The sequence below is a fragment of the Myotis nattereri genome (genome assembly GCF_964212035.1).
Source record: "Myotis nattereri genome assembly, chromosome: 14".
NCBI classification, from domain to species: Eukaryota; Metazoa; Chordata; class Mammalia; order Chiroptera; family Vespertilionidae; genus Myotis; species Myotis nattereri.
Window position 1 is genome coordinate 59,925,511 of NC_138089.1, and position 26,694 is coordinate 59,952,204.

Genomic DNA, 26,694 nt, shown 5'->3' on the forward strand with positions numbered 1-26,694 from the left:
TTTTGGCGAAGTGGAGGATGGACACGGCACGGTCCCTGCACACTGCAGTTTCGTTTTGGCGAAGTGGAGGAGAAGCACAAGTGCGCACTCGCTGGTCTTTAGGGCCCGGACGTGGGAACGCTAACTCAGTTGACCGCATTTCCAGGAAGTTTTAAAACTTAAAACCTGAACCTGAGCCTGAGGACACTGTGAAGTATGCGGTCGTCTAACCACTGTGCTGTACACTTGGAATAAATACTGAATGTTGGCCTGGCCAGTGTGGCTCGGCTGGGCTCGCAGGTTCGATTCCTAGTCAGGGCACATGCCCAGGTTGCAGGTTCGTTCCCCAGTGAGGCGTGTACAAGAGGCGACTCACTGATGTTTCTTATATCAATGTTCCATTCTCTCTCCCCTTCTAAATTCAATTTTTAAATACAGTAATATTGGCCCTGGCTTGTTTGGCTCAGTGGCTAGAGCGCTGGCCTGCAGACTGAAGGGTCCCAGGTTTGATTCTGGTCAAGGGCACAAGGCCTGCTCGATCCCCAGTGTGGGGCGTGCCGGAGGCAGCCAATCAATGATTCTCTCTCATCATTGATGTTTCTCTTTCTCTCTCCCTATCCCTTCCATTCTGAAAACAATAAAATGCATTTTTTAAAAGAAGTAAAATATAATATTGAATGTAAACTGTAATGGGGAAAAAACATCTGAGCATGACCAGAGCATGGAAAATAGTATAAAACAGCACCTCTAAGTAACTTACGTCATCACCAGGCCCAACTGGCTGACACGCTTCACCCACCCCGTCTCCCAGGAATAAAGAGACACAGCCACTCATTTTTCAAGGTATTTCTTCTGTAAAGAAGCCAGATTTGGCAACTAGACTGAAAATCTTCCAAAATTCTGTACAAATGTTTAATATACAAATATACACAGGCTTTTGCCAAGAAAAAACACAAGTAACGAGGCGGCTTTGGTGTCGCACACCACCTAGGGCGTCGCCACGCCCCCAGGAAAGCGGGGCTGGCGGCCCACACGCAGGCTACACGTAAAACAGTACGTGACACTATGTACACGGAAGTATAAAAGACCAGTCCCTCGCCGCTCACAAGCCCTCTGGCAGGAAGGAGGAAGGCATTCACCCACAACCCAGAGGGCTCCTGGGAGCGGGGAGCAGCGCAAGGCATGCCCTTGGCGACAGGAGAGGGAACTGGGCGGTGGCCCATCCGTGCCCTCGGAGCTCCTCATTCTCTCCTCTCGGAGTCTCACTCCATCTCCGTGAAGCGGGCAAACATGGCCTTCCGGACAGCATCTTTGTAGGAATCCGCACCTGACAGTCCATATGCGCTGCCCTTGGCCCCGAGGCCAGCTCCTTTTAGCCGGACTTGAGCCTGGGGGCAGAAAATTGCTGTCAGCGCTGGCAGGCGATGGGCCGCTCCACGCCTCGTCCGGCCCACTCCCTACCGGGCAGGACCACCCACCAGGCGCCAGAGACCAGGACTTCTGCACTGGAGACCTGGAGCCGGTATAGGGTCTGAGGGAATAAAATGGGCCAAGGAGACAGGCAGACTGAGCCGCCCCCGCCCCCACGCCCAGTGTCTGCTGAGCAAGCATCGGCGCCGGAAACTAGGCCCTAGGCCCCAAACATGACCAAAGCCGGGAAAGGCCTGGTAATTAAGGGCTCAGACAGCGGCAGGGCGGCCTGGCGCCAGCAAAGCTCCCCGCAGACCCGGCCGGGAAGGGGTGACCTAAGTGGTGGCGCAGGTGGGGAGGGAGCGGTGACTGCGGGGTCTTGTCTAGAAGGCCAGCGGGTGGTGCCCTGATCCTGGGACTGAACCTCAATCTCACCTCCGACCAACTAAAGGATTTCTTCACGTGAACAAAAACCCTACATTTTAATTTGCTTTATGCCTAACCAAAACCACTAGGAGAGAAACAAAAGCACGATACCTTTCAATAACCCAATGGCGGCTACAGGGGTCTGCGTGGTGGTAAGGGTTTGTTTACAACCAAGGACACAGAAATACACAGGCCTCAGGAGAAAACAGGTCTGCCCTTAGGACAACACCAAACACCAGAAAACGCGAGCATCCCTCCCAACTGCCATCTCAGCAGAGGCGGAGTCAGGGAGGCGCAGGGAGCAGAACCCCTTGTGGAGAGACCGCCGTTTCGTGTCAGGTCGCTGCCCGGGTCCCAGGCCCCGGAGCCCCGCCCCAGGCTCACCTCGATGGGGGCCGTGATGCCTTGACACTTCCTTCCGAGGCCCGAGCCTTCCCGCCAGCCCATGGCCTGCAGCATCTTGTTGCCAATGTTACTGTGGTCGATGCCGTCTTTGGTGGGCTGCTCGTAATTCCTGCCAGCGGCAAACACAGAGTTACTTAAAGGGCTCGAGCCCCCGCGGAGGAGGCGGGACGTGCTCACGACACATACACGGTGCCCGCGTCCAGCTGCTTCTTGCGCTTGGGCTCTGGCGGCTCGGGGATGCCGTACTTCTCCCGTCTCTCAGCGGCGCGGTCCCGGTACTTCATCTGCGCGAGAACAAACACAGCTCGGACACCAGGCTTCAGCCTGCGGCAGCCACGCTCCAGGGCCTCACCAGTGGCCTGAGAAACTGCGGGCCCTGCGGAGAGCTACGTCCCCAATGAGCAGGCTTATTATCGGCCACCACGTGTCACAGCCCGCCACGGTCCTGGAAGAAGAGGAGGAGGAGGAAGAGGAGGAGGAGGAGGAGGAGGAGGAGGAGGAGGAGGAGGAGGAGGAGGAGGAGCACAGAGCTATCCTCTCCCCTCGGCACTTGGACAGGCCCACCCCCGGGCCTGAGACCTGTCGGCAGTCCCTGGGGAGTTGGCACCATAAACAGTGGGGGACAAACAGGAAAACAACAAAACAGAAACCAGCCCCTACCTACAGAACCTCCCGATTACTTGCGGGGGGAATTTCAAGTAACTTGCCCATGGGTTCATTTCTTTCTTTTTAAAAATATATATTTTTATTGATTTCAGAGAGGAAGGGAGAGGGAGAGGGAGATAGAAACATCAGTGATGAGAGAGAATCATTGATTGGCTGCCTCCTGCACGCCCCCCACTGGGGATCAAGCCCAAAACCCAGACCTGTGCCCTTGACCGGAATCGAACCTGGGACCCTTCAGTCTGCAGGCCGACCTCTATCCACTGAGCCAAACCAGCTAGGGCCCACGGGTTCATTTCTAATCTATAGGCTTCCATTCTCCCTGCCCATTGCTGGATGCACAGGCTTTCTGCTGCCTTCACCTGAGCCCCATCCACTGCTTCCTCCACATCCCCTGCAACCACTCAGGCCCTGCTGCCTCCTGGGCCTAATGTAAGCCTCAGCATCGCTCAGGAAGGCTCCCCGCACTGGGCCAGAGAGAGCCCCTGCTCCTTCCTCAAACCCGGGTCCTTCCCCTGCAAGTACCTGGCATTCAGGACCCGAGAGCAGGCCTCAGGGCACCTCCTGAAGGAACCATGCAGGGCTCGCAAAGCACGTGTGGCCTGGGTCCAGTTTCACGAGCCACAGCGGCCGCTAAGTGTGTGATCACCTTCCCTACCTTCCCCTGGACCTGGAACCAAGTGCTACCAACAGAAGCTCAAGGCAGAGACCTGAGACTCTCTCCAGCGGCACACGCCCCGCTCACCTCTCTCTCCCTCAGCTCCAAGGCTTCCAGCTCCTGCTCGCTCAGCCTGGACCGCCGGTACATGTCCATGTTTTGCTGCAGAAGAGATGTGACACAGGTAAGAATTCAGACCACCCTCAGGTGACACATCCTAACGTCACCCATGTCTGCTGTGTTCTAAGCTCAGCGACCCCAGCACGAAAGCAGAGGCAGCGTGCACGAGCCCACGCTCCTTCATTCTCACCCCGAGGCCGCAGCAAGCAGGCCCCAGCGCTTCAGGTGCTGATTTTACAAACTGAAGGCGAGACCCCTGCCAGCAAGAAGCTCACAACTCGCTTCGTTGCAGTGGTCTGGAGGGACCCCGCAGTGCCTGCGGTCGCCTGTGACCAGGAACAGCCTCTAAAAGGCAAGCACACTCTGGCTGGTGTGGCTCAGTGGATCGAGCGTCGGCCTGCGGACTGAAGGGTCCTGGGTTCGATTCTGGGCAAGGGCACATGCCCAGGTTGCAGGCTCGGTCCCCAGTAGGGGGCGTGCAGAAAGCAGCCGATCAATGATTCTCTCTCATCAAAGATGTTTTTCTCTCTCTCCCGCTTCACAATAAAAAATATATAAAAAAAGACAATCATGCATCGTGAGCATCCACTGCACTTTCACGGCCAAGCCCCCCAGCGCCCAGCTGCCCCCCTCCCGCCCCAGAGCTGGGAGAAGCAGGCACCTTGTGCAGGTCTGAGAGCTGCTGGTGCCGGACCAGCGCGTCTCTGTTTGGGAACTGGCGCCGGCAGAGCAGGCAGGCCATCTTCTTCCAGTCGGCCAGCTTCTCCTCCTCACTCTCCAGTCTCTCCACCAGCTCCTCTTCATTGTCACTGTCACCACTGTAAGCAGCCACCAGACCCCTCTGGGGACAAGAGGAGGAGGGTCGTTGGCAATGTACAATGGGCGGGTAGTATAGCTAATATCTGGAGGCAGTAACGCATCCTCCATGGCTCTGTGCCACACCTTAGAGCAGTGGTTCTCAACCTTCTGGCCCTTTAAATACAGTTCCTCATGTTGTGACCCAACCATGAAATTATTTTCGTGGCTACTTCATAACTGCAATGTTGCTGCTGTTATGAATCGTCATGTAAATATCTGAGATGCAGGATGGTCTTAGGCGACCCCTGTGAAAGGGTCGTTTGACCGCCAAAGGGTCGTGACCCACAGGTTGAGAACCGCTGCCTTAGCGGCAATCACACTGCACACTGCATGGAGCAGCCAGGGCCCGAGTGCTGGTAACAGCCTTCCTGGTACCGACCGCGTGGGGCCCAAGGAAAGTTCCCAGGTGGCTGTCTTCAGACCACTGACCGCACAGGAAAACCCCAAACACAACGGATCAGAGAAACAGCCCCACACAGCCCAGTTTCTAGTAAGTAAAAGACGTTTCTTGCTCCGGCTGGTGTTGCTAAATGGTTAGAGCACCAGCCTGCGCTCTGAAGAGTCACAGGTTCAATCCCCAGCCTGGATGTGTGCATGGGAGGCAACCCATCGATGTGTGAGCCTCATGTTTATGCTTCTCGCCCCCCTCCCCCCTTTCACTCTCTCTAGAAATCAATGGGGAAATATCCCCGGGTGAGGATCAACAACACACACTTCCTCTTAGTTCCCTTTCCACACCCAAAACTACTCACACACGCAGTCAAACGCAATGAGCTGAGCTGAGGAACTCAGGCGTCCTTCCTGCTCCATCTCGCCCGCTCCCTCCGGGAACACAAAGCCCCCAGCACGAGTCCGTGCAGAAGCCGCCACACCCGCCCCGGCGACCACACCCCGCCTCCCGGGTGAGGCCTCGCTGCCAGTGAGACAGACTCGGCCTTTAAACCCCGGCGAGCTCCTTACTTTCAGGGGATTCTCCTCGTCTCCATTCCGCACCAGCTCAGGGATCAGCTGCTGCCTCTCGGCCAAGGCTCCCTGGGAAGCGCAGCACGTCATCAGCCTCGTGTCCCGTCAGCCTCGCGTCCGAGGGAGCGCCCCCCCCCGCCGCCCCGCCCCCCCCCCCCGCCGCCCGCCCCGCCGCCCCCCGCCGCCCGCCCCGCCGCCCGCCCCGCCGCCCCCCGCCGCCCCGCCGCCCCGCCGCCCGCCGCCCAGACCTTCTTCTCGAACAGAGCGAAGCCCGCGTCGGCCGCGGCGCTCTCCTTCCTCTCTTCTTCTCGCGAGGAGCTGACAGGCTGGAAGCTGTTTTTGAAGTTCTCTTTCTGCTTGTTCAGACTCTTGGCCCAGCGCTCCATGTCCTTGGCGATCTAATGCCCAAACCACCACCACAGAGAGACGTTCAGGCAGACACTCCGCATGCGCCGCACCGCGGGTCTTATCTCAGCCACCTCTTAACAAAACCGCTTTTGCTGCTACTTCCAACCACAAACCGCTCCGAGTCGCCACATGAAGACTGCTCCACAGCCTGAGGCCCCCAAGTCCCAAGTGCACAGGCAACCTGACAGACACCGGCGGTACCACTGACATACTGCCAAACGCTCGCCCTGGCCGGGCGGCCCAGCTGGTTAGAGCGCCGTCCCAATATGCTAAGGCTGCGGGTCTGATCCCGGTCAGGGCACACACAGGAAGCAGCCAAAAATGCTCAAATAGGCGGCACAACAAATGGATGCCCCCCTTCCTCTCTCTAAACATCAACAAATCCAATGAAAGAAAGGAAAAAAGGAATCCAGGTGAAGCGGACCGCAATGCCACAGCCAGAACCCCGGACAGCACGCCCGGCGGGAACCGGCCGGCGGCGCCTCACCTGCTGGGCCGTCTTGCTCTTGGGCTTCTCCTTCTTCTCCTTCCCCTCCTTGGCAGCAGGCAGGCCCGCCTGCTGGTGGGAGCTGGACTCGGCGGCCGGCACGTAGGTCTCCTTCTCGCCGTCCCAGTACAGGTACTGCTGCGTCAGGGAGTTGTAGTAGTACTAGAAACAGACACAGTCAGTGCAGACGCTCTGCTGTCCAACAGTTAAAGAAACAGTTTGTCAAAAGACACATCAAAGTTATTTTTAAAAAAACAAAAACAAACAAAACATGTTGCGGAGATCACACCTCCTGCCCACAGGGGAGCTGCACGATGGTGGGTGAGGACGATGAACCAGCCAGCGAAAGTGTGAAACTTCTTGAGTGAAAGTATAATCTGGTTTCTTCTCAAGAGTCTAGTTCCCATTCATTAACCCGGCTCCTTTCCACAGACCGTTGAAACAAACCAAAAGGCCAGAACACATCCCCTGTGACAACCAGCTAACTGCTCTCAATTGGTTCAAACAGGCACAGCACTCGGACATCGAGGCCACCAAACACAGGGCTGCCAACACCGGCTCGGGGCCCGGAAGGTGGTGGCAGGTGAAGGAACCGGAACCGAAGGCCGTGGGAAGGACGAGTTGCCCAGCGGAGGCGGCACCTCTCTCTTGCTTTGTTCCCTGTCTGTCACTCTACCTGCTCAACAGGGACCCACAGCAGGGCCTGTTATGTCTCTTGCTGGGAAGTGGGTGGGTCAGACACAGGCCGCACCTTCTGTGTCCAGCAAGGAGAGCGGCCTGGGAAGGGGCCAGACTTCACGGAGGTGGAGGCAGCGGCAGACTCGGCCTGCTCGGCGCCCTCAGCCTCACGCCTCGCTCTGACACATGGGCTCTCAATACAAGTTCCTGTTAAAAGCACTTCTCTTGTATTCTCTGGCTCCAGCTCCTGATCATCACAGTTTTATTTACGGAGTGTTAAAGCTGCTTTCCTCTTTAAAAATCGCATACACCACCCAAAATAAAACGCCCCTCCACAAACCTGCTAACTTCTCCCCTGAGAACAGAGAGGCTAAGAAAAGAAGCTGGACACAAGGTCACATCTGAGTCCGTTTATCTGAAATGGGAGACTGGGCAGCCAGAGGCAGGAGCAGACAGGTTCCCGGGGCGAGGGGCTAGGGAGTGGAGCACAGGGCTTCCACGGGATGATGGAAATGTTCTGGAATTAGATGACGGTGATGGTCGACGACAGAGATACACTCTGAGCGCACACACCACCACTGAGCTGTACACTCTAAATGGTTAAAACGGTGGATTTTATCTCAATTAAAAAAAGATGTGGAAAAGACATACAATTGCCAACTTCTATCTGGGTCTTTTTTTTTTTTTTTAAATGTATTTTTTATTGATCTCAAAAGGATGGGAGAGAGACAGAGAAACATCAATGATGAGAGAAAATCACTGATCATCTGCCTCCTGCCACTCCCCATTAGGGATCGAGCCTGCAACCCGGGCATGTGCCCTTGACTGAAATCGAACCTGGGACCCTTCAGTCCACAGGCCAACGCTCTATCCACTGAGCAACACCGGCTGGGGCTCTATCTGGGTCTTTACAGAAAGGTTAAGAGCCACCTATAAATGCTACTTGAAAAAGAGTCCATGGTGAGAAGTCAGAACAGCAGTGAGAGAAGGGGGGTCCTGACTGCCAGGGGCAGGGGATCTGCCATGTGCTAGGGCTGCTCTCTCCTCAGTGCTGGTTGGTGTAGGAGTGTAAACATTCAGAGAACTGCACACTTCAGTTCTGTGCATTTTTCTGTATGTATGTTATACCTCAAAGGAGTTTTTCTAACCTACAAATTAAAAACTTAAATCCTCGAGCCCTGGCCAGGTGGCTCAGTTGGTTAGAGCATCATCTCCATACCAGTGGTTCTCAACCTGTGGGTCGCGACACCTTTGGCGGTCGAACGATCCTTTCACAGGGGTCGCCTAAGACCATCCTGCATGTCAGATATTTACATGACGATTCTTAACAGCAGCAACATTACAGTTATGGAGTAGCAACGAAAATAATTTTATGGTTGGGTCACAACATGAGGAGCTGTATTTAAAGGGCCAGCAGGTTGAGAACCACTGCATAAGCCAAGGTTGCGGGTTCCATTTCCAGTCGGGGTGGGAGGCAATGGATCGATGTTTTTCTCTTACATCTATTGCCCGCTTCTTGCAAGTGCCCGACCTGGGATTGAACCCGCCCCTTTGGTTACAGGATGACACTCCAACCAACTGAGTGAGCCACACAGGCCAGGGCTCGATGGCTGTGGAGAAGCTAAAACGAATCTGGGTCACCTGCTCCTCTGCAGGGGCTACTTCACCTCATGCCTCATCCCGGGACTCAATGACGCTAGGATGTGCTGAGTGGAACCCAGGAGAGCAGTGCAGTTACCTGCGAGTTGGGGTCGTAGTACAGCCCTGTGGTGGGATCGTAGTAATAGCCCGAAGACTCATCGTACTGGTAAGTGGACGTGTCTGGCACCGCTGCAAAGGCAAAACCAGCAACCAGTCAGCAGGCAGACACTGCTGCACTCCAGTTCTCGGCCGAGATGCAGCTGTCACCGTCTTCTCTCACATCCCCAAACGTCCCTCCGACACCCACGAAGGGAGAGGAACTCGTCAAACAAAGGCAACAACCAGGACCTTCTAACTGTCAACAGCCCCACGGCCGGCTTACCGTATTTGGTACCAGGAACTACACCAGTCGGGGAAGCGGCAGGGGCCTGGGTACTTGCACTGGTGCTAGGCTGTGCTTCCTCAGTCTGCAAAGAACAGCGGCTCCAATGAGTTCAACTGTACAGTCTCTTAGGGTGCAATCACCACCACCCAGGAGGAAGGGCCACACACACACACACACACACACACACACACACAAACACACACGATGCTCTAAGGCAGCCCTGGAGCCAGACGCACGTAGCTACCACTTTCTCGCTGAAGGTCATTAAGTCGAAGCATGCAGAAAACACAAACACACCTGTTTGGAATGTGACATTTAAAATACACACGCACATTATTTTATCATCTAACAGCACCGGACAGGGAGAAGTAAGGTTGGGGGTGGTTCCTGCAGCACGAAAGGAGGATACTCGGCCAGCAAAACAAAGTCGCCCGACAGGCGCTCGCTGTGCCTGGGAGACAGGCTTACCGGAGAGCTGGGCGGGTTCGCGGTCTGATTGTAGAGCTGCGGGCTCTGGGACACCACAGCGGACGAGGTGGTGGTCACGGCTGTGCCTGTGGCAGAAGCCCCGGGGTTAGGGAGAGCCGGCACGGACGGCACTCGGAGCCGAGCATCTGCACCGCGATGCCCAGCCCAGCCTCTGTGTCTGTGTCTGTGAGATCTTAGTGACTCCCACACATGCCCTGACCTACGGCCATTCCGCTTGCACACCCTGCTAGAGTGAGACAGCGCAGTCAGCCTGCTGCTGATGCTATGGAGGAGAGACCATCTCTGCTCTGCAGCGGAGGAGAGATCGAGCTCCAAGGCTTTCCTGATTCTGGAACAAAACGTAAGCAGAGGCTTCTAGTAGTGACCCTTCTGATGGACGTCTGGGTACCAGGCTCCAGGTCACCCTCTGTCCCCTGACCCTGCGCGGGCACTCATGCTTCCCGAGGACACAGAGCAGGCAATAGAGGTGAGTCCAAGAATGAACCCTCATTGCGACACGCTCTCTAAGAGGCTGTGATCAGATCTTGGTGACCACGAGCACCCTAATCTTCCCAGCCCCTTGACAACCCTCAACGTGCCCCCCAGCGTGCGGGGAATGGACTCGGAGCTCTGGGTGTCGCTGGAACACGTAGGTGCCTCTCCTCAAACAAAAGAGAAAAGGGAGACGAAGTTTCTACCTGATGCAGATGCCGCATCAGATTCCAACCCTCCAGCTTGTTGCTGATAGAACTGTTGGTAGTCCTGCGAGTACTGAAGAGAAGTCCACCATTAAGGCTGCTGTTCTCAGAACCCTCTGGAACCAGAAGTGGGATCGGTCCAAGCTACCACCTACCTGGGTGTACTGCGCATAGCCGTCCTGGCCGGGCTGCAGGTAGCTGTAGTCGACATTGCCTCCTTCGCCACTTTGAGACTAGAAAACACCAAAAGACAACGAACAGACCACCTTAGTGGACACCAGGAAGGGAAACGAGGAAGGATTCCCTAAAACCGTCCGAGAGCTACTCAGGCAGGCACTGCGGAGGAGGGCCATCGTACCTGCGTGGACGACCACTGGGCGGCAGCGATGGCTGTGCTGGCCACAGAGAAGGCGCTGACCCGGTTGCCATCGGGGAGGACCAGGTCTCTAAAACACAACGACCCAACCATGTGACCCCTCAGGATGCTCCAGGCCGTCACCCCACAGGCCACGGACACAGTGATTCCCTCCAGCCTTGGTGGGAGGTCTCCGATGCCAGCAAGGCCACCTTGCAGACGGGGAGGGGTCTCCCTGGGCAAAGTCCTCGGTGGACAAGTGTCCCTGTTCTACTGAGCACCCGCCACCCAATGAGGCGTCTGCTGGATGAGCAATGACACTAGACACCGGAAACCTACATGCCAGATGGGGCCCATCCTCATGAAGCCTGGCCCGCCAGCCCGGGAGGAAGGGATTCTCTCCAGACAGGTCTGCCCTGGAGCCGGCACAGCACTCACCCCCCCCCCCCCCCCCCCCCGCTCGGCCCGCCTGTGTCCCGTTCTCAAGTCTTCTGGCAACTGGTGACAGAGGCCAGAAGGTACCGAGCTCTGAGGGGAGACAACGGTCTCCCTCTCGGCCTGGGTGACCGGGGAGGGGAGTGGCCCAGCGTGGAGACAAAGCTTACGGGACCGTCAGCAAAGCATCCCGGACAAGCGTGCGCGCACAGCAGTTTGAAACAAGGATGCTGAAGCCACTCACTTTCTGGCACTTTTTGCAAAGTCAACCCCAATAGTCTTGCCATCGATTTTCAAAGGCGGGTGGAGACTCTGTAATATCTGCAGCAGCTGAGAAGCGTCCTGAAGGAGAAGGGGAAGAATCCACTGTCGTGTAACTGGAAACCTCACCCTACCACCCGCCCCGCTGGAAAGAACAGAGCTTTCTCTCAAAAAAGAACAGCAGCTCATTGCTGTCTGCGGCTGTGAAACCTGGAGACACCACCCCCACTCCTCCAGGACGAGGAGGCGCCGTGCCCTTAATGGAGTAAATGCGAGGTCGACCCACGGCAAAGCCCGAAGGACTCACTGGGGCTCAGGCATCGCCCCGCCCGCGCCACACTCCTCCCGCGACCGGCCCGTGACTTAGCACTGCCACACCCCACTAGGTAGCCTTGAACTTTGGGCTCACAGTTTAGTATCACCACGGGATGAACCCCGTTGCCTCTTGAGGCTGTCTCTTTGCAAAGGAGAGATCCCCGAGCCCCTCACCATGGCGGAAGACAGCTGCACAAACGCGAAGCCCCTGTTCTGCTGCGTCTGCCTGTCTTTGATGAGGCGGATGTTGTTGACGGCCAAGGACGCGTAGGGGGACAGTGCGGTCATGATAGAGTCCACCACCGTGTGTGGGGCGATGTTGCGGAGAATGATTGCTGGGGGCGAAGGAGACACATGACGTATAAATGCGTCCCACCGCCAGCGCTTCTCAAGGCAGGTTCAAGTACACACACACGCACATCTATTTGGGGAGGTTCCTAGTGTACCTTTCTTTCTGACACGGAGGAGATTCTAAAAACCAACCTTCTATAGGACACCCTGCAGCAGCTGCTGCTGCGCATGACAAAAGGGTCAGAGAACAGAAAAGCCAAGCGCTGACAGAGGCCAGCAGGCGAGACGGACTTACTGTCACAGTAGTAGTCCACAGACTGAACCGACTCGGTGGTTCCTGAGGGCACTTCCTGCTCCGAGTCTGCAGGAGGAAGGAGGGAGATCAGCAACAGAAGACAGGCAGACAGCACAGCAACGCATTTAGTAACGAAATATATTAACACCCCAAAGCCTGAGTGTTTAGTGAAGTTGTTTTCTTTTGTACCCACGTGTGGCTGTAATAAAACCTCGTGAACTCTGACATGGTCGGTGTGAAATGCACAGACCGGGCCCGTGGAGGGCTGACCCGACCCCTGTGCTCAAAGAGCAGGTGCAGAGTGCACCCCGGCAAGCAGACTTCCTTCTGGGAAGTAAAGGCCCCTCCGTGCCCGCTGTCACCAGCAGCACCTACCGAACCTATGGTACAGGTTTCAGGAAAGTATCCAAGTTACTTGTTTATATGTCCTAAAACCTATACGTTCCCTCAAGTTCACAGACAACCCAGTAGTCAGGTCTTACTGCATATTCCAAACAGCTGAACCCGGGCTTACCAAACTTGTCCGCTCCACATCGGAAGCATTTTAGTCTTTTCCTGAAATTGTTAAGGCAGCACTGGAAAAAAAAAAGTTTCACCTTAATTGCCAGGCTCACTAGGAACCAAGTGGGTCAGAGCGGCAGGGCCAGGGCTCGTCCCAGTCAGTAATGTCAACGCAGCGCGTAATACCGTGGACCCAAGACACAGGGTGTTACCCTGCACACTCAGATTGCTTTGCTACGGGCATTCCTCTGAGAAAAACACATCTTGGCCTATTTTGCCACAAACTGCATTTTTATCAAGTTGGAGGAAAGTTTCAGTTCATTCAGAAACCTACAAGGAGTCAGTGGCGAAGCTCTCCCTCATATCGAAGCGCCGACACGGACCACTCCATGTCCACAGACAACGCAGACAGAGGAGTGGACACGGGCGCAGCCAGAACAGAGTGCGAGCCTCTCAACATGTCGATGCCACACCCAAGTTCAACGTGGTGCCCTGGGCCCTGACAGGACTCACGTAACCTGAGCCCTGAGCCGGGTCACAGGACTGTTGTTCATGTCACTGAGGGCTGCCCAAAGCTGAGAGCTGTGGAACTGAAGAAACCGTCACGTGAAACACACCTAAAACCTTAACTAAAGCACTGGGCTGAGGACCTGGGCTGAGTAAATAAAAACGCAAGTGTTCTAGGGGTTCTGTCCTCTAACAGGGGGACCCAAAGAACATCACAAAGCACAAAAGTCACCCTATGACAAACACCGGTGACCGGCACTTCCGGTCCCTTGTTTGGACGAACACGAACACACACACACACACACACACACACACACACACACACACACACTAAAACCCCGAAGGAGCCAGGTAACGCGGGAGAAACAGCCTTACCTTGTTGCAAAGCCAATCTTCAAACTTGGGCCTGGGGTTGCTGTAATGCATTGCAATGTGCTTTCCTTGAATCACCAACTTTTTCTGTAAAAAAAGAAGTCATTAGTTATTCCCATTGTGGGAAGCGTGTGTCCATTTTCCCAGGGCAGAGCACACTTCGGAAAAATCAGTGCTCTGGAATTAAATGGACAATACGGGGAGGACCAACCACCGCCACCTATACTCTGCCCATCCAATCCTTCCGACAGGCAGCAAGAGAATGGGATGCGGAGTGAAGGTAAACGGAGTCAGGGATGCTGAGAACGCTGCCCAACGCTAACCGCGGACACGCACCAGGCGCGTCGCCAGCAGACAGGAGTCCTAACCTTCGGCGGTGACAGGCTGCCCGAGGTGACAGTCTAGTTCAAAAAGCAGAAAACACACTCTCCCAATTCTGAGTTGTCTCCTACTTAAGCCCTTAGCACGTGTCCTCGGGCTCCGCTTCGCCTGGCCCCGTCCCCCATCCTTAGGCAACTGAGCGCCTTCACATTGCCCTGCCCCCCAACTCCTGCTTCAGGAAGAGCTGCAGGGGAGGGAAACTCGTTCTGAAAGGGAGTCTGGTCACAGCTCTTGCTCAGGAGGGACTATTCTGAATGCCATCGAGTCTAAATCAGCTAAGCGAGGCTTCTTTCTGCCAACTGCAGCCTGTAATGTCCTAGGTGACAGATGTGCTTTTCACTGAAATAGATGGTACTCTCTCTTCAAGATGAGTAACCAGGAGGCCAATGAAGTTTCTTCAGGGGGGTAGGAAAGATTCGTAAATGCTTGTACGCCACCTCATCCTTCAAGTCAACCACGTGACTTAGAGGGACTTAATTTGAAAAGTTCAAGACTCCAAGCTGAATCAGTCCAGCCAAGAGCACGCCCAGCACCTGCCCCCAAAGAGTCTTCATTAACAGGTGCACCTTTTCTTTCTCTTTTTTGGGGGGAGGAGAGGGACGGGGTGACTGAAGCAGGAGGTTAGATATCCAGATTTTTAAAAGGAGTCTAACCCTCTGAACATACATACTGTTGAGCAATTTGATTCTTGCAAATCCTGGAGGATTAAGACATGCTGTGAATGTGGTCTCTGAAAGATCTAAAGGCAAGACCGCACGTCTGGCCGAGAGGAAGGCGCCGAGGGGCCACCCACTCCTTGTACAGAAGCAAAAATAAAGAAGCCGGGAGAGATGGCAACAGGTCACCCACTAGGAGAGGTGGGTGCTGGGGAGACTCCAAACTACCACTGAGTCCCTAATCCTATTGGCCTTTGCTTTCTGGAGTGAGTTTGAACTGTAATAAAGTATTACACTAACACAGCTTTGTATACATTAAAATTGTGGAGATTTTAAAAGGTCTTACAGGCTTTTCATCCCTTAGGAGTTTGAAACTCCCAGGCAAGTCCTCAGACACAGCCACTGCAGCAAGCGATGCTGCCACGCCGAGGGAACAGACTCACAGGAGCTGGCGCACCTTCTGAAGGGACGGGGATGGTGTCCCCGTGGGAAACGCATGACGCTCCACTTTTAGAAGATCAGGTGCCACCGCAGGGTTAAGAAAACAAGGCTTAAAAATCTAACCAATCAAAATTAGTGAGTCTAGTTATAAACGGCAATATATTAATAATCAAAGGATAGAATTCTCACTTATGGGTGACAAATCATAAAATGCTGCAGAGAAGCAACAGGCGTTAAGAAAACGTCCCAGAATGCACTTGGTTAAGGCGTCAATACTGTGCTCTGGAGTCCTGGAAAAACGTCATGTCTGTGCCAAGCACTGAACGCAATCTTGACACTTCAGTTCATGCCACCTCCAAAAACCAGCAATGGTCTGCTCTGGACCGCCAGCCCAGGCGTTCCCAGGGAGATTAGAATGTTAATGCCACTCTAACCAGGTTAGACAGCAGGGCACTGGCTCCCCGCTACACTCCTCAGACTTATTGTCCACACATTCCGCCAGGCCCTTAACTAGCCCTTGAAGACATGAGCAGAAATGCCTTGGGGGGGTGTGGTCCAGGAGAAATAGGGAGTTACTTGTAAAATGCCTGCAGCAGACTTCTATTGAATTCTTTTCATTGTCAGAGAGAGCTGGAGATTCTGAGATTCCTCTCAATGACACCATGAACAGGAACATGTAAGCAGGGGAAGGACACGGAGTGTTTGGTAAGTAGCAGCTAGGTGGTCAGGGGTAGCCAAGCCCCGCCAGGCAGATACGGCCAAGGGCAGAGCGAATTCTGCCATGCGTCCTTGGGACTAGATTTATTCTAGTTGCATCAATTTTAATATATACAAAGCTTTTCTTTTTGTAAAGTCACTCCTTTGGAACAAACCACTCCTTCAACCTTTTTTAAAATTGTACAGACTTGTTCCATTTTCATGAATATCTAGACTTGGTGAGTGAAGCAACCTGATTGGCTTCCATCCAGCTGGTAGCATCTTGCAAGTGATAAAACTCCACGAAGGCGAAACCACGGCTTACACCTAGAGACAGCATTCAGATATAGACGGGATACTTGTGTTAGTCAGTTCCTTTATAACAGGCGAATCTCTCTCCCACTGCTTCAACACCGTGGGACAAAGCCAATTGGGAAGCAGTTTTATAAATGTGACTTGACTTGGGGATCTTCTTGATACTTTGCCATGGCAAGGAACCAAGCCGCCTGAGCTAAAAGCCACTCGATTTGATTCCACGCTTCAAAAGTAACCATGCAACCGACTACGAACAAGAAGTTTATACAACACTACTTACCGGAGGAAAGAAAAGCCCCTAAAAACAAAGTTTTTAAAAACGTCCTCAGATGCTCTATAACATCGTTTGCAAAGAGTCACATTCCTTAGCCATGGCAAACCTGTCATTCTGAATTCATGTGCTCGAAGGCTGGGGGTCAGGAGGGTCTTGGGGACGGGGACGGGGAAGAGGCCCGGACAGCGGAACTCAGCTCTCACCTGTTTTCCTTTTCATGAGCCTCACATCCGCAGGCTGAGGGCCTTCGAAGGACTCCATCATTTCTCGAATCTGCACAGGGTTTTACACATTTACAGTTAAAGCTTCAGCCACAAACTGTTCCGCACCAAAGCAAGTTCAAGGACTGGGGCTGCATCTCTGCTTCATTAGCCAAGTTCTGAACTTCCATCCGCCGAATGCAATTACTCCACACACGGACTAGGAGGGCTCTCACAGGAACGCCCGTGTCGCTGCGCCCGTAAAGCTCTGTGTGCCGCCTGGGCTCCCTCGGGCCCATTATTTACCTTAGGACACACGGTCTGCTCCCGGCATCCTGTCCACCACGCCTCCCCCTGTAGCCTCATCTCACGGCCCTTTATGCTAAAGGAGCAGAACCAATGGCCAAAAAACGAGAAACTCCCCTTAAGCTAAGTAGTTTCTGCACATCTTAAGAAAGAATTTTCTTACATTTACTTTAATGATGAAAATTAACAAAGCTCATCTATTGTTAGGCCCTAATAAATTAAAATAAACATTAACTGGGCCTAGAAGCAGCAATTCTGGCTGACAGGTTTCTCACCGATGCCACGCCAAGCCCTTATTGCAAAAGGCAATGATAAAAAACTGTATTCGTTTCTTTGGTAATAATTCCAGGAAGCAATACTCTCAGGGGGAAAAACAGGAGCAAATTTGTGAAACAGGGATTCTCAGCGGCCCCCACGTGCAGAGGCTGCAGGGCCACGCCGTCGATCCTCATCACGCGTGGCTTCTGTTTGCGAACATGCCTGCTCCTAAGTCTCTGACTGCAAGTCAGCGCTGCGGCGTCCGTGCCCATCGCTCCTGCCTGTTCCCGCGGCCACGCTCCAAACAAAGGGCCCTTTCAGTCTGCTTAGCGCTGAGCTGTCCCATTTCCGTGCTGTTGCTGACATCACTGGCTAATGACTCCCCAGTGCAAGGCCACGAGGTGCCCCATATATGTGTCAGGTAAGCTTTACTCAGCCATGACCTACAGTGCTGCTGGCCAGGAGTTCGAGGCTGCTAAATCAACGATACCTATTAAACAAGGCAACTCTAAGCAACTACATACAAAACAAGGTGGGCAAAATGTGACAAGCTCACAAGAACCTAGCTCTGGATCACCTCTAGGAGCAGTGAATTTACAGACAGCAACCACCCAAAACAAGGAAAATGGACTGTATTAAATTTTTCAGAGAATGAGAAGCTACACTGACTCAGGTTACCTCATGCTTTGTAACTAAAGACAGTTCCTTCCAAAGTAGTGATACAGAAACATCATGGCAACATAGTAACTAAACACAGTTACTCTAAGAATTCCCATGTCAGTGGGAGGACAAGCGAAAGAGGCAAACAAGAATGAAAGCGACAGCTGAAGCTCAGGAAAAGATGAAATACTATGCTTTTAAAGTGTTTTAAAGAGCCCAACAATTTTTCTAAGACTATGTATCTATCTATATAAAAGCCTAAACAGCCCTAACTGGTTTGGCTCAATGGATAGAGCGTCGGCCTGCAGACTCAAGGGTCCCAGGTTGGATTCCAGTCAAGGGCATGTACCTTGGCTGCGGGCACATCCCCAGTAGGGAGTGTGCAGGAGGCAGCTGATCAATGTTTCTCTCTCATCGATGTTTCTAACTCTCTATCCCTCTCCCTTCCTCTCTGTAAAAAATCAATAAAATATATTAATAATAATAAAAAAAAGCCTAAGCAACTGCCTGACCAGTAGCTATGACGCACAATGACCACGAGGGGGCAGACGCTCAACGCACAGGCATGGGAACATGGAACAGACTGATGAATCTCAGAGGGAAGGGGGAGGAGGGGGTGGGAAGAGATTAACGAAGGATCTTATATGCACACTGGAGGCCCAGTGCACGCACTGCTGGGTCCCCTCAGCCTGGTCTGTGGGGATCGGGCCATAACCATGCACCAAGCCTCCAACATCCCCTGAGGGGTCCCGGATTGCGAGAGGGCGCAGGCCAGGTCGAGGGACCCTAGTTCTGTAATATTTGGGCACCTCAGAAACCCTACTTTGAAAACCAGCCTTCTATGGCGGAGACTTCTACTTCCCCAAACAAGCCTAGAACACAAGCACGACAATCTCGTTTTGTCGCCAGCAGGGAGGCCCCAGTGGCAGCTAGAGCCTGCTCTCCCCACACCACCACTTTCCCTGGGCTCCCAGGGCCACAGGCCCCACAGACGCCTCAAGGGGACAGTCGGATGGACAGGCTCTTTCCTGAACTGGCTCCTGGGGGGCTTTTCTTCCCAACGCCACATGCTCACTGCTGCGCTCTGAGCTCAGCTCTGCCCTCGCTAACTATCACGCTTCCTCCCATCACTCCAGCCCGCACAGCTTTCGCTACCAGGCAAAACGCCCAGTAACTTCCCTTTACACTTAGCTGGGCTTCCAAAGCCTCCAGCACCTGTCCCAACAGCACCTTCCCAGCCACCTCTCCTACCACAGCCTTCAACTTTCGTGGACACAAGCTGGGTGCAAGGTCTCGTCTAAATCCAGTATCTTTCTATTCCTAGGCCTGCTCCTGTGAAGTCCTGCCTGGAGGCCAGCCCCCCACTCCCGCCAGCCCCCCACCAGACAAAACCCTCCTTCCCCTCAAGGCCCAGCTCAGCGTCTCTCACCCGGAAGCACTTCCTCACCTGCCACCAGCAACACCCCCTCGAAGCTCTGAGGCGCCTGAGGACCTCTCGCAACAGACTGTTTCCAACACCGACCGTCTCCTCAGCTTTGTCCTCACCACTGACCTGAGCTATTCACCTGGGCCAGTGACGGCGAACCTTCTGAGCTCGGCGGGCCAGCATTCTGAAAAACCCTAACTTCACTCTGGTGCCGTGTCACATACAGAAATTTTTTGATATCTGCAACCATAGTAAAACAAAGACTTCTATTTTTGATATTTATTTTATATATTTAAATGCCATTTAACAAAGAAAAATCAACCAAAAAAATGAGTTCGCGTGTCAGAGGTTCGCCATCACTGACCTAAGCGTTTCCTGAGACGGGATCCATGGCTCTGCGTCACGGAGCATCCACAGAGCACACGGCAGGTGTGCAGTGGGTCCCCATTAGTGTCCCACCACTAACTCCAGCGCCCCACCTCACACCGCCACTTCCAGCGTTTAGAAGACCATAGCTGTGCGAACCCAGTATTTACCTTCAGCTTTGTCTCAAACTCATAAACGTTAGTTAGAATTTTAATTTGAGTACTCCAAGACGATACTGACACAATGCTATGCATTTACACCTTTCAAAAACACTTCAAAACCTCACATCCATTTCACCACCACCATCGGCCGAGGGGTTTCCTGCACTAGAGCGTGGAAGCCTATCTCAGAGACGGCTGGTCCCGGGGGGGGGGGGGGGGGGGGGGAATGGTGGTGGTGGGGAGATGTGCTGATGTAAGTGCCACATGAATGTCACGAATACAGAGCTTGGGAAGAGAGGAGGAAGGCCTTCCACCTGGTGGGTCAGGAAAGGCTTTGCAGAAAGTAGCCTTTGAGCAGAAAAAGCACACGATGGACATGCCCAAGGTGGCCTGCGGGGGAATCAGGGGGTGGATGTGCCTGGATGGAATGACAGATGCCACTGGGAACCAGGCAGTGCCCAGAGGAAACAAACAAACAAAAAAAGAATTAAAATAAAAGAGACCAGGCAGTGCCAGGGCACCAAGGCCCCAGCCGGCCAGCCTGAGGACTGGGGAGTCAGAATGCCTTCCTGTTCAACAGGCTCCGGATGTGTCAAATGACAGTGCAATTCTCATCCAATCAAATGGGGCCAGATCAGGACAAAAGTGTTTTTACTGATACACGCTCACCAAATAATTAATCAATTCAATAAAAATGTACTGACTGCCTTCTGAGGGCTATTGAAGGAATAACACCCGATCCCTGCAGTAAGGAATGTCAGTCTAAATGGGAATTTATATGCATGAATGAACCAAGCTGAGAGAAGTCGACCCTAAAGACAGACCTGCTTCACTAACTGAGCTATCAGCTTGAGCTCAAACAGTAACACAAGACAAGGGTAGAAGCTCCTTGTGCCCAGAACGCTTGACGGAGCTGCTGTTCCCCTTACGTCGCTCTCCGAGATGGTGATGGGAAGGCCGCGCAGCATGATGGTCTTGCTCTCCCGCTCGTCGCTGATGTCGTGCCGGTAGTCATGCTCGCCATAGTCTCCATCTGAATGGTAGCCATCTTCGGATCGGTCACTGTTCCTTCTTTCACGTTCTCTCTGATTTACAATAAACAAAACCACAATGAAACCCACTGGCTCTATACCCACTCCTGGAATTTATCTTCGGGAACAATAGCGAGGATACAAGAACTCCATGACAACGTCACTGCGGCGTTTCCTAAAACAGCAGAACCAAACCAAAGAAACCCTGTCACCAATCCTTCAGGTCAGGAAGCAGCTGAACCACTCACCGTGCAGATGCCAACACAGCGAGATGCCACTGCCCGTTACGATAGGAAGACGATGTGCGAGGAAACAGTGGGAAAGGAAAAGGCCAGTGCAGAATGACATGTGCAGCACGACTGCTTTAAACAGAGCCGCGCCAGCTGAGGCGCAGGGCTGGCTCAGTCTGACACCCACATGCCGCATCCTTAAAATGGGGGACCACCCACCTCACAGGCTGGAGCGAGACCTCAGTGGCTCACAGAAGCGAAGCACTCAAGAGCACCTGGGACAGGGCAAGCCCTGAGTGAACCCTGGCCGACATTTCTATGACTACAATAGAGTGTCTGAATGTCATGCCCCGGAGAGACGTCCACACTTGGGATCTCACTTCCAGAAGCCTGGGCGTCTCCCGCGTACAGCCATACGAACCCTGGCAGCCCACGCGCAGCTGCTGTCACTCACCTCGGGACTGTCGTAGTCCCGGTAGTCGTCGTATCGGTCCGCCCTCCGGTCCTCACTGGATCGCTTGTAATCCGAGTCCCTGCGCCTGCTCCGGGGCTCCCGCTCATCGCGGTCCTCCCTGTCGATGATGGAGCCGTACCTTCCACTTCGCTCTGTTCTGCTCACTCTGCCAGGGAAAATATTTTGCGTTTATTCTAAAGTAAATCACATTTTGCACCTTTAGAAAACATGGCTGAACACATGTCCACAGCTCAGTTTACAAGATATACAAATAGTTATATGTATCCCTTAAAATTTATCACTAAATCCCAGGTCACAAAGACAACCAGTGGGAAAACATCCATATTCCTAAATGCAAAACTAAGTTTTAGGAATTCACACTAAATCTGAAAATTCAGATATCAAATGTTTGGGTTTAATATTTTTGAGAAAGGGAATGTTCAAATGCATTCTGTATTTTCCCAAGCCTGTGGTCTATGCATCACCCCATTACACCTGACTTGGATCTTAGTGATCAAAGGTAGGGAGAAATAAATTATTAGCATTTCACCCAGTTTCAAAGGAGAGCACATCCTGACTCATCTGCTCTCAAGGGTATCACAATAGCCTGGATGAGTTACATACATCTTTTCCCCCAGCAGGCAGTGAACAAAGTAGTTCATCTGTCAGACATACCCAGCGTTGTCAGAGAACATTATTTCCTATAACATCTAGTTTATCTTTGGTTACTGGGCAGCACTGGGAAATCTAAAAACAAGAGGCTTGAACCCACTTGACCACAGATATTCATAGTTATTTCACAAGTTATGTACCAGGTTCATAAAACTGCTGTGTAAGGGTAAGACAAAGGACAGGTTTATAAGGGCGCATTGAAAGCATCCAAATAAAAAGAAATCAATGAAAACCAGTAGCCTAGGACTGTTTCAGGATGTGAAGCCTGGGCCCTAAAAAGGTAAATGTTAATTTTGAAAGTTATTTGGAACCACAGACTGCTGACACAGAATTAAAATAATGGCATCACGTGACAAGACCATTTCCCGAGTCCCGCGGGGCCATCAATCTGGTCCTTCACTGGGACTGGCCTGGACGCTAAGGAGGCAGGTGGCTGAGTAAGGAAAGGCTGTGTGTTCAATCAAATGGCCTGAGTGGGAGAACCCACAGCTGACAGCAGCCGCAGCTCCCACTTAACCCGGTGCTAATTCTTTAGCAGTTTGTGTGTAATCCGTGGTCGAAAATTTCCCAGCCTATAAATCTGGGTCGTCTTGCCATGCAGGGAACAGGAACTGGCCCTCGGTGGTCGCTTACGGCTGCAGCCAGGCACTGACTTCTGCACAGCTGTGACCCACCCTGGGACCTTCCGACCCACTCCACCCGCACGCCTTACCCTTCAGGCTCCACCTTAGATAACACTTTCCCCGGGAAGCTTAACCGGCTGTTCCCAGAACCCCACGCTCCCCGAGTGCTGGCAGCACCCTCCCCGCCTTCCTGCAGCAGGACTCGCACCCCACTTCCGCTCCCTCCCTGCACTACACGCTGCTGAGAGCAGGGATCACGGGAGTGCGCACAGCAGTGCCTGGCACAGACAGGCGCCTGCACATCTGTTTGATACACTAAACAATTTTTTAAAAACTGCTCCGTCCCCGGGAAACTCTGAGGTCCAAGCATGCGCAGCGGCGACTTACCGTTTGTCCGAGCCCATTGTCTGACTGCAGCTCTAGCTCGCTGCTCCGAAAGGTTCACGGTTTGTGGGGTTTGTTTTTTTCTAGAAGAAAAGAGAGAGTGGTTGCTGCAAACCCGAGTCACTGTCAGTCCTTCCAGGGCTGGGACACTACAGAGGCCGGAACTTCATCGAAGCCTGGGGGGCGGGGTGGGGGGAGGGAAGCTGGGGACCAAACTGTCAACGTTCAAGTCACGCTGTTCTGCTAACTAACGGGGGGAACCTCCTTTCCAACAGCAGGGCCTGCGGGGAAGGAGCCCCCGAGGGAGCGGCGGGAGGCCTTCCGGCCCCCCTGCGGGTTACACAGCAGAAAGGACGGCGCGGGCCGGCGCCCTGGGCTCCGCGTCCAAGGCCCGCCGTGGGGGAGGCCACCCTCACAGCAGCGATCGGGCCCTGACTCAGGAGCCACGGGAGACCCGACCGTTTCGGGGGAAACCGAAAACCTTTCGGAAGGCGGGATGCCGAGCTGACTGAAATCCACTCCACTTGCGACACAACGGCGGCCCCGAAGCCACTGCCATCCGGCCAGCGGCCAGCGTGGACACGGCTTGGACTTGCTTCCCGGGCGACACGGACCTCCGCGGCCGGGGCCGCCGCCCGCGAGGCCGGAGGCTGTCCCGGGCCGCCCCCAACGAACGCTGGCGGCATCGGGATCGGGGAGAGCCGCCCGGGAGACAGGGGCCTGGGCAGAGCCTCTGATACGCCCCCGACGCCGGGCCGGTGCCCAGACCCACCTCCCGGGGTGTCGCGGCCGAGATGGCGGCGCCGGCGCGGCCGACTGGGGCGTCCGGCTCCCCGCAGCTCCCGGCACACGCCCCCCCCGCCCCCCAGAGGGCCCCGCCTGCAGAGCAGCCATCACCGAGCAGCCTCCCGGGGAGGGCGGCTGGGGGCTGCCGAGAGGCACCCGAGGGGCCGCGACGGCTCCTGGCTCATCTGGGCTGCGGAGCCAGAGCCCGAAGGAAGCGGGCCTGGGGCGGGGCGGGGCGGGGGGCGGCCCTCGGAAAGCTGACGGCGCGGGCGGCGCCGAGGAGCGCGGACCTCCGCCGCCTCGGGCAGTTTAGTCCGCGGAGAGATCCGGCCGGAGCTGACGGCCGCGTCCCGAGCGCGGGGGCCCGGGAGGCCCCACGAGCACCGCCCCGACAGCGGGGACCGCCGGTCGCTACGCCCGGCGCCGCACTTACTTCCAGGAAGGATCCAAGCGGCCGAGGTAGCGGGTTTGTGTCTCAGAACCTCCAACCGGGGACCACCGCTCCACAAAATGGCGCCTCCGTCGACCGCCGTCTCCTACCCACAGTGCCTCGCGCCCACCCCTCCCCCGACACGCCCCCCGAGGCGTCGTCCAATCCGCGGAGGCGCCTGGCTGCGCGAGGGCTGCTGGGAAGTGTGGTCGCTAGGGCAGCCTGTCAGTTACTACGCCCCGCGTTAATTTCCTGCGTATTTCCCTTCTTCAAACGCGCGCCCGTTGCCAAGCTGCCCTTTGCAGCCCCGGCTTAGAGCCTTTACCGTTATTAGGCATAGCAATGTTTTGTCTTTGTTACAAGCGCGTTTAACCCGGTTTTAAGATAAGAAACGCTAGTTCATCTTATGTTGCATTATTGGACGCTAAGATTATTGGGCAGGATACTTTACAAATATCTATTTCGTCTTCATAGCCTATGAAATGGTGATTAAATCCACTTTGCACATGAGGAAATTGAGATTTATGGAAATGACGAGGATTCTTGAAAGCAGGTCTAAAAAGTATTACATTGATGTTCTCTTGTTACTTTAAGGGTTAATTTAATAGTTACTATTTGGATGTCTAGTAGTATCTCAAAGTTAACACAGCCAAAACCCCAGCCTCCTCTCCACTACCTTCCCTGGCTCATAAGTGGAAACTCCCTGCTTCCAGTTACTCAACACAAAAACCTTGGAGTAATCTGTGACTTTTTCTTGCACCCAACCTGTCAGCAAATTCTTCTCATTCTACCTTCAAAATATTTCTAGCCCTGGCCAGTTTGGCTCAGTGGATAGAGCGTCAGCCTGCGGACTGAAGGGCACATGCTCGGGTTGTGGGCTCGATTCCCAGTGGGGGGGGCATGCAGAAGGCAGCTGATCAATGATTCGCTCTCATCATTGATGTTTCTATCTCTCTCTCCCTTCTTCTCTGAAATCAATAAAGAAATATATTTTTAAAAATATTTCTAGAATCTGACCACTCCTAGCTGCAACTGCTGTCCACCTAGCCAAAGCCACTACTATTGTCCTTATTTTGCAGAGCGGGGAGGTCACACAGAGCTAATGTGTTGGAACTGGGATATGAACTAGTACGTTTGATTTCAGAGTCCATGGCCTCAGCCACTAGAATGTAAACTCTAGGAAGGCAGGGTCCTTTGTCTATTTGGTTCAGTACTCTATCCCTGGTCCCTCTACTGGTGCCCGGCATACAGTGTGCACTCAGTAAAGATTTGAACAAAAATGAATCCACGACCAAAGTGAAAGGCATAACATTTGTGGCAGGAAGCAGCAGAGATTCTTGGACGATTCAGAGATGTGTTGGACTCCCGCCAGTGAGGAGGTGGTCTTTTCATGCATCCAGTTAGCACAACTTCCCATCATTAATAAATTATTTTTAGTGGAACTTTTTCGGGTCACTTATACAAACTGAAAAATAGACCATGACAAGGCAGAGAAAGGTATCAGTTTAGTTATGAAAAACTGCGCCCATACCACTCTCGTCTAGATAACTAAGTGGAAGGATGTCAGTGAGATTCTCAACCAGAACCTTCAAATATACTAAAAAATATTTTTCCTAGAAAAGCATCTTTAAACATGTTCTTAAAAAATGTTTGTATTGATTTTGAGAGAGAAGAAGGGAGAGGGAGAAGGGAGTGAGATAGAAACTCCCACCAGCTGCCTCCTGCACACCCCCTACTGGGGACTGAGCCCACCACCCAGGGATGTGCCCTGCCTTGAACTCTGACCAACGACCTCTTGGTGCATCGGGTGACACTCAACGACTGGGCCACACCAGCTGGGCTAAGCATGTTCTATGGCTTATCCGTCTACATCAGGGCATTAAGTGACTGACACTGGGAACTCTTTGGGTAATTAAAAATATGACAACAGGGAAAGGTAGAAATATCTGGATTCTGGAGTAATGGGCCATTTATTTCTGCTCTCTCTGCCTCTCTCCAACTCTATATGTATGTACCTATCTATCTCTCAACTCTGCGTGGGCTACTATAACAAAATACCAGACTAGGTAGCTTATAAACAACTTGTCATCAGAAAAAAAATAAATGTATGTGCTCCACAGAAGGCACTCAAATGTGTTTAATGGAATTTAAAAGTTAAATACACCCTATCTAAATAAAATAAAATTTCAATTAAAAAAAAAAAGTTAAATACAGATGGGATCAGCCCTGGCCGGTGTGGCTCAGTGGATAGAGTGTCAGCCTATCGACTGAAGGGTCCCAGGTTCAATTCCGGTCAAGGGCACATGCCTGGGTTGCAGGCTTGATCCCCACTAGGGGGCCTGCAGGAGGCAACTGATTGATTCTC

At 53.4% G+C, this 26,694-nt stretch overlaps 1 protein-coding gene across 1 annotated transcript; it reads right to left on the reverse strand.

Annotated features, from left to right (window-relative positions):
* Positions 1-810: 810 nt before the first annotated feature.
* RBM5 (RNA binding motif protein 5) lies at positions 811-24,446 on the reverse strand. Its single transcript, XM_081106294.1, has 25 exons — positions 24,333-24,446; positions 23,117-23,196; positions 21,435-21,600; positions 20,649-20,804; positions 16,546-16,615; positions 16,007-16,080; positions 13,583-13,666; positions 12,714-12,774; positions 12,200-12,265; positions 11,788-11,948; positions 11,282-11,379; positions 10,606-10,693; positions 10,403-10,480; positions 10,248-10,320; positions 9,550-9,635; positions 9,079-9,163; positions 8,794-8,885; positions 6,378-6,539; positions 5,731-5,880; positions 5,480-5,551; positions 4,323-4,502; positions 3,629-3,703; positions 2,407-2,504; positions 2,200-2,329; positions 811-1,367 (listed from the first exon to the last, which is right to left on the reverse strand). Exons 2-25 carry the CDS (start codon positions 23,131-23,133, stop codon positions 1,242-1,244), a joined length of 2,448 nt encoding a protein of 815 aa, XP_080962420.1. The 5' UTR covers positions 23,134-23,196; positions 24,333-24,446; the 3' UTR covers positions 811-1,241.
* Positions 24,447-26,694: the final 2,248 nt, after the last annotated feature.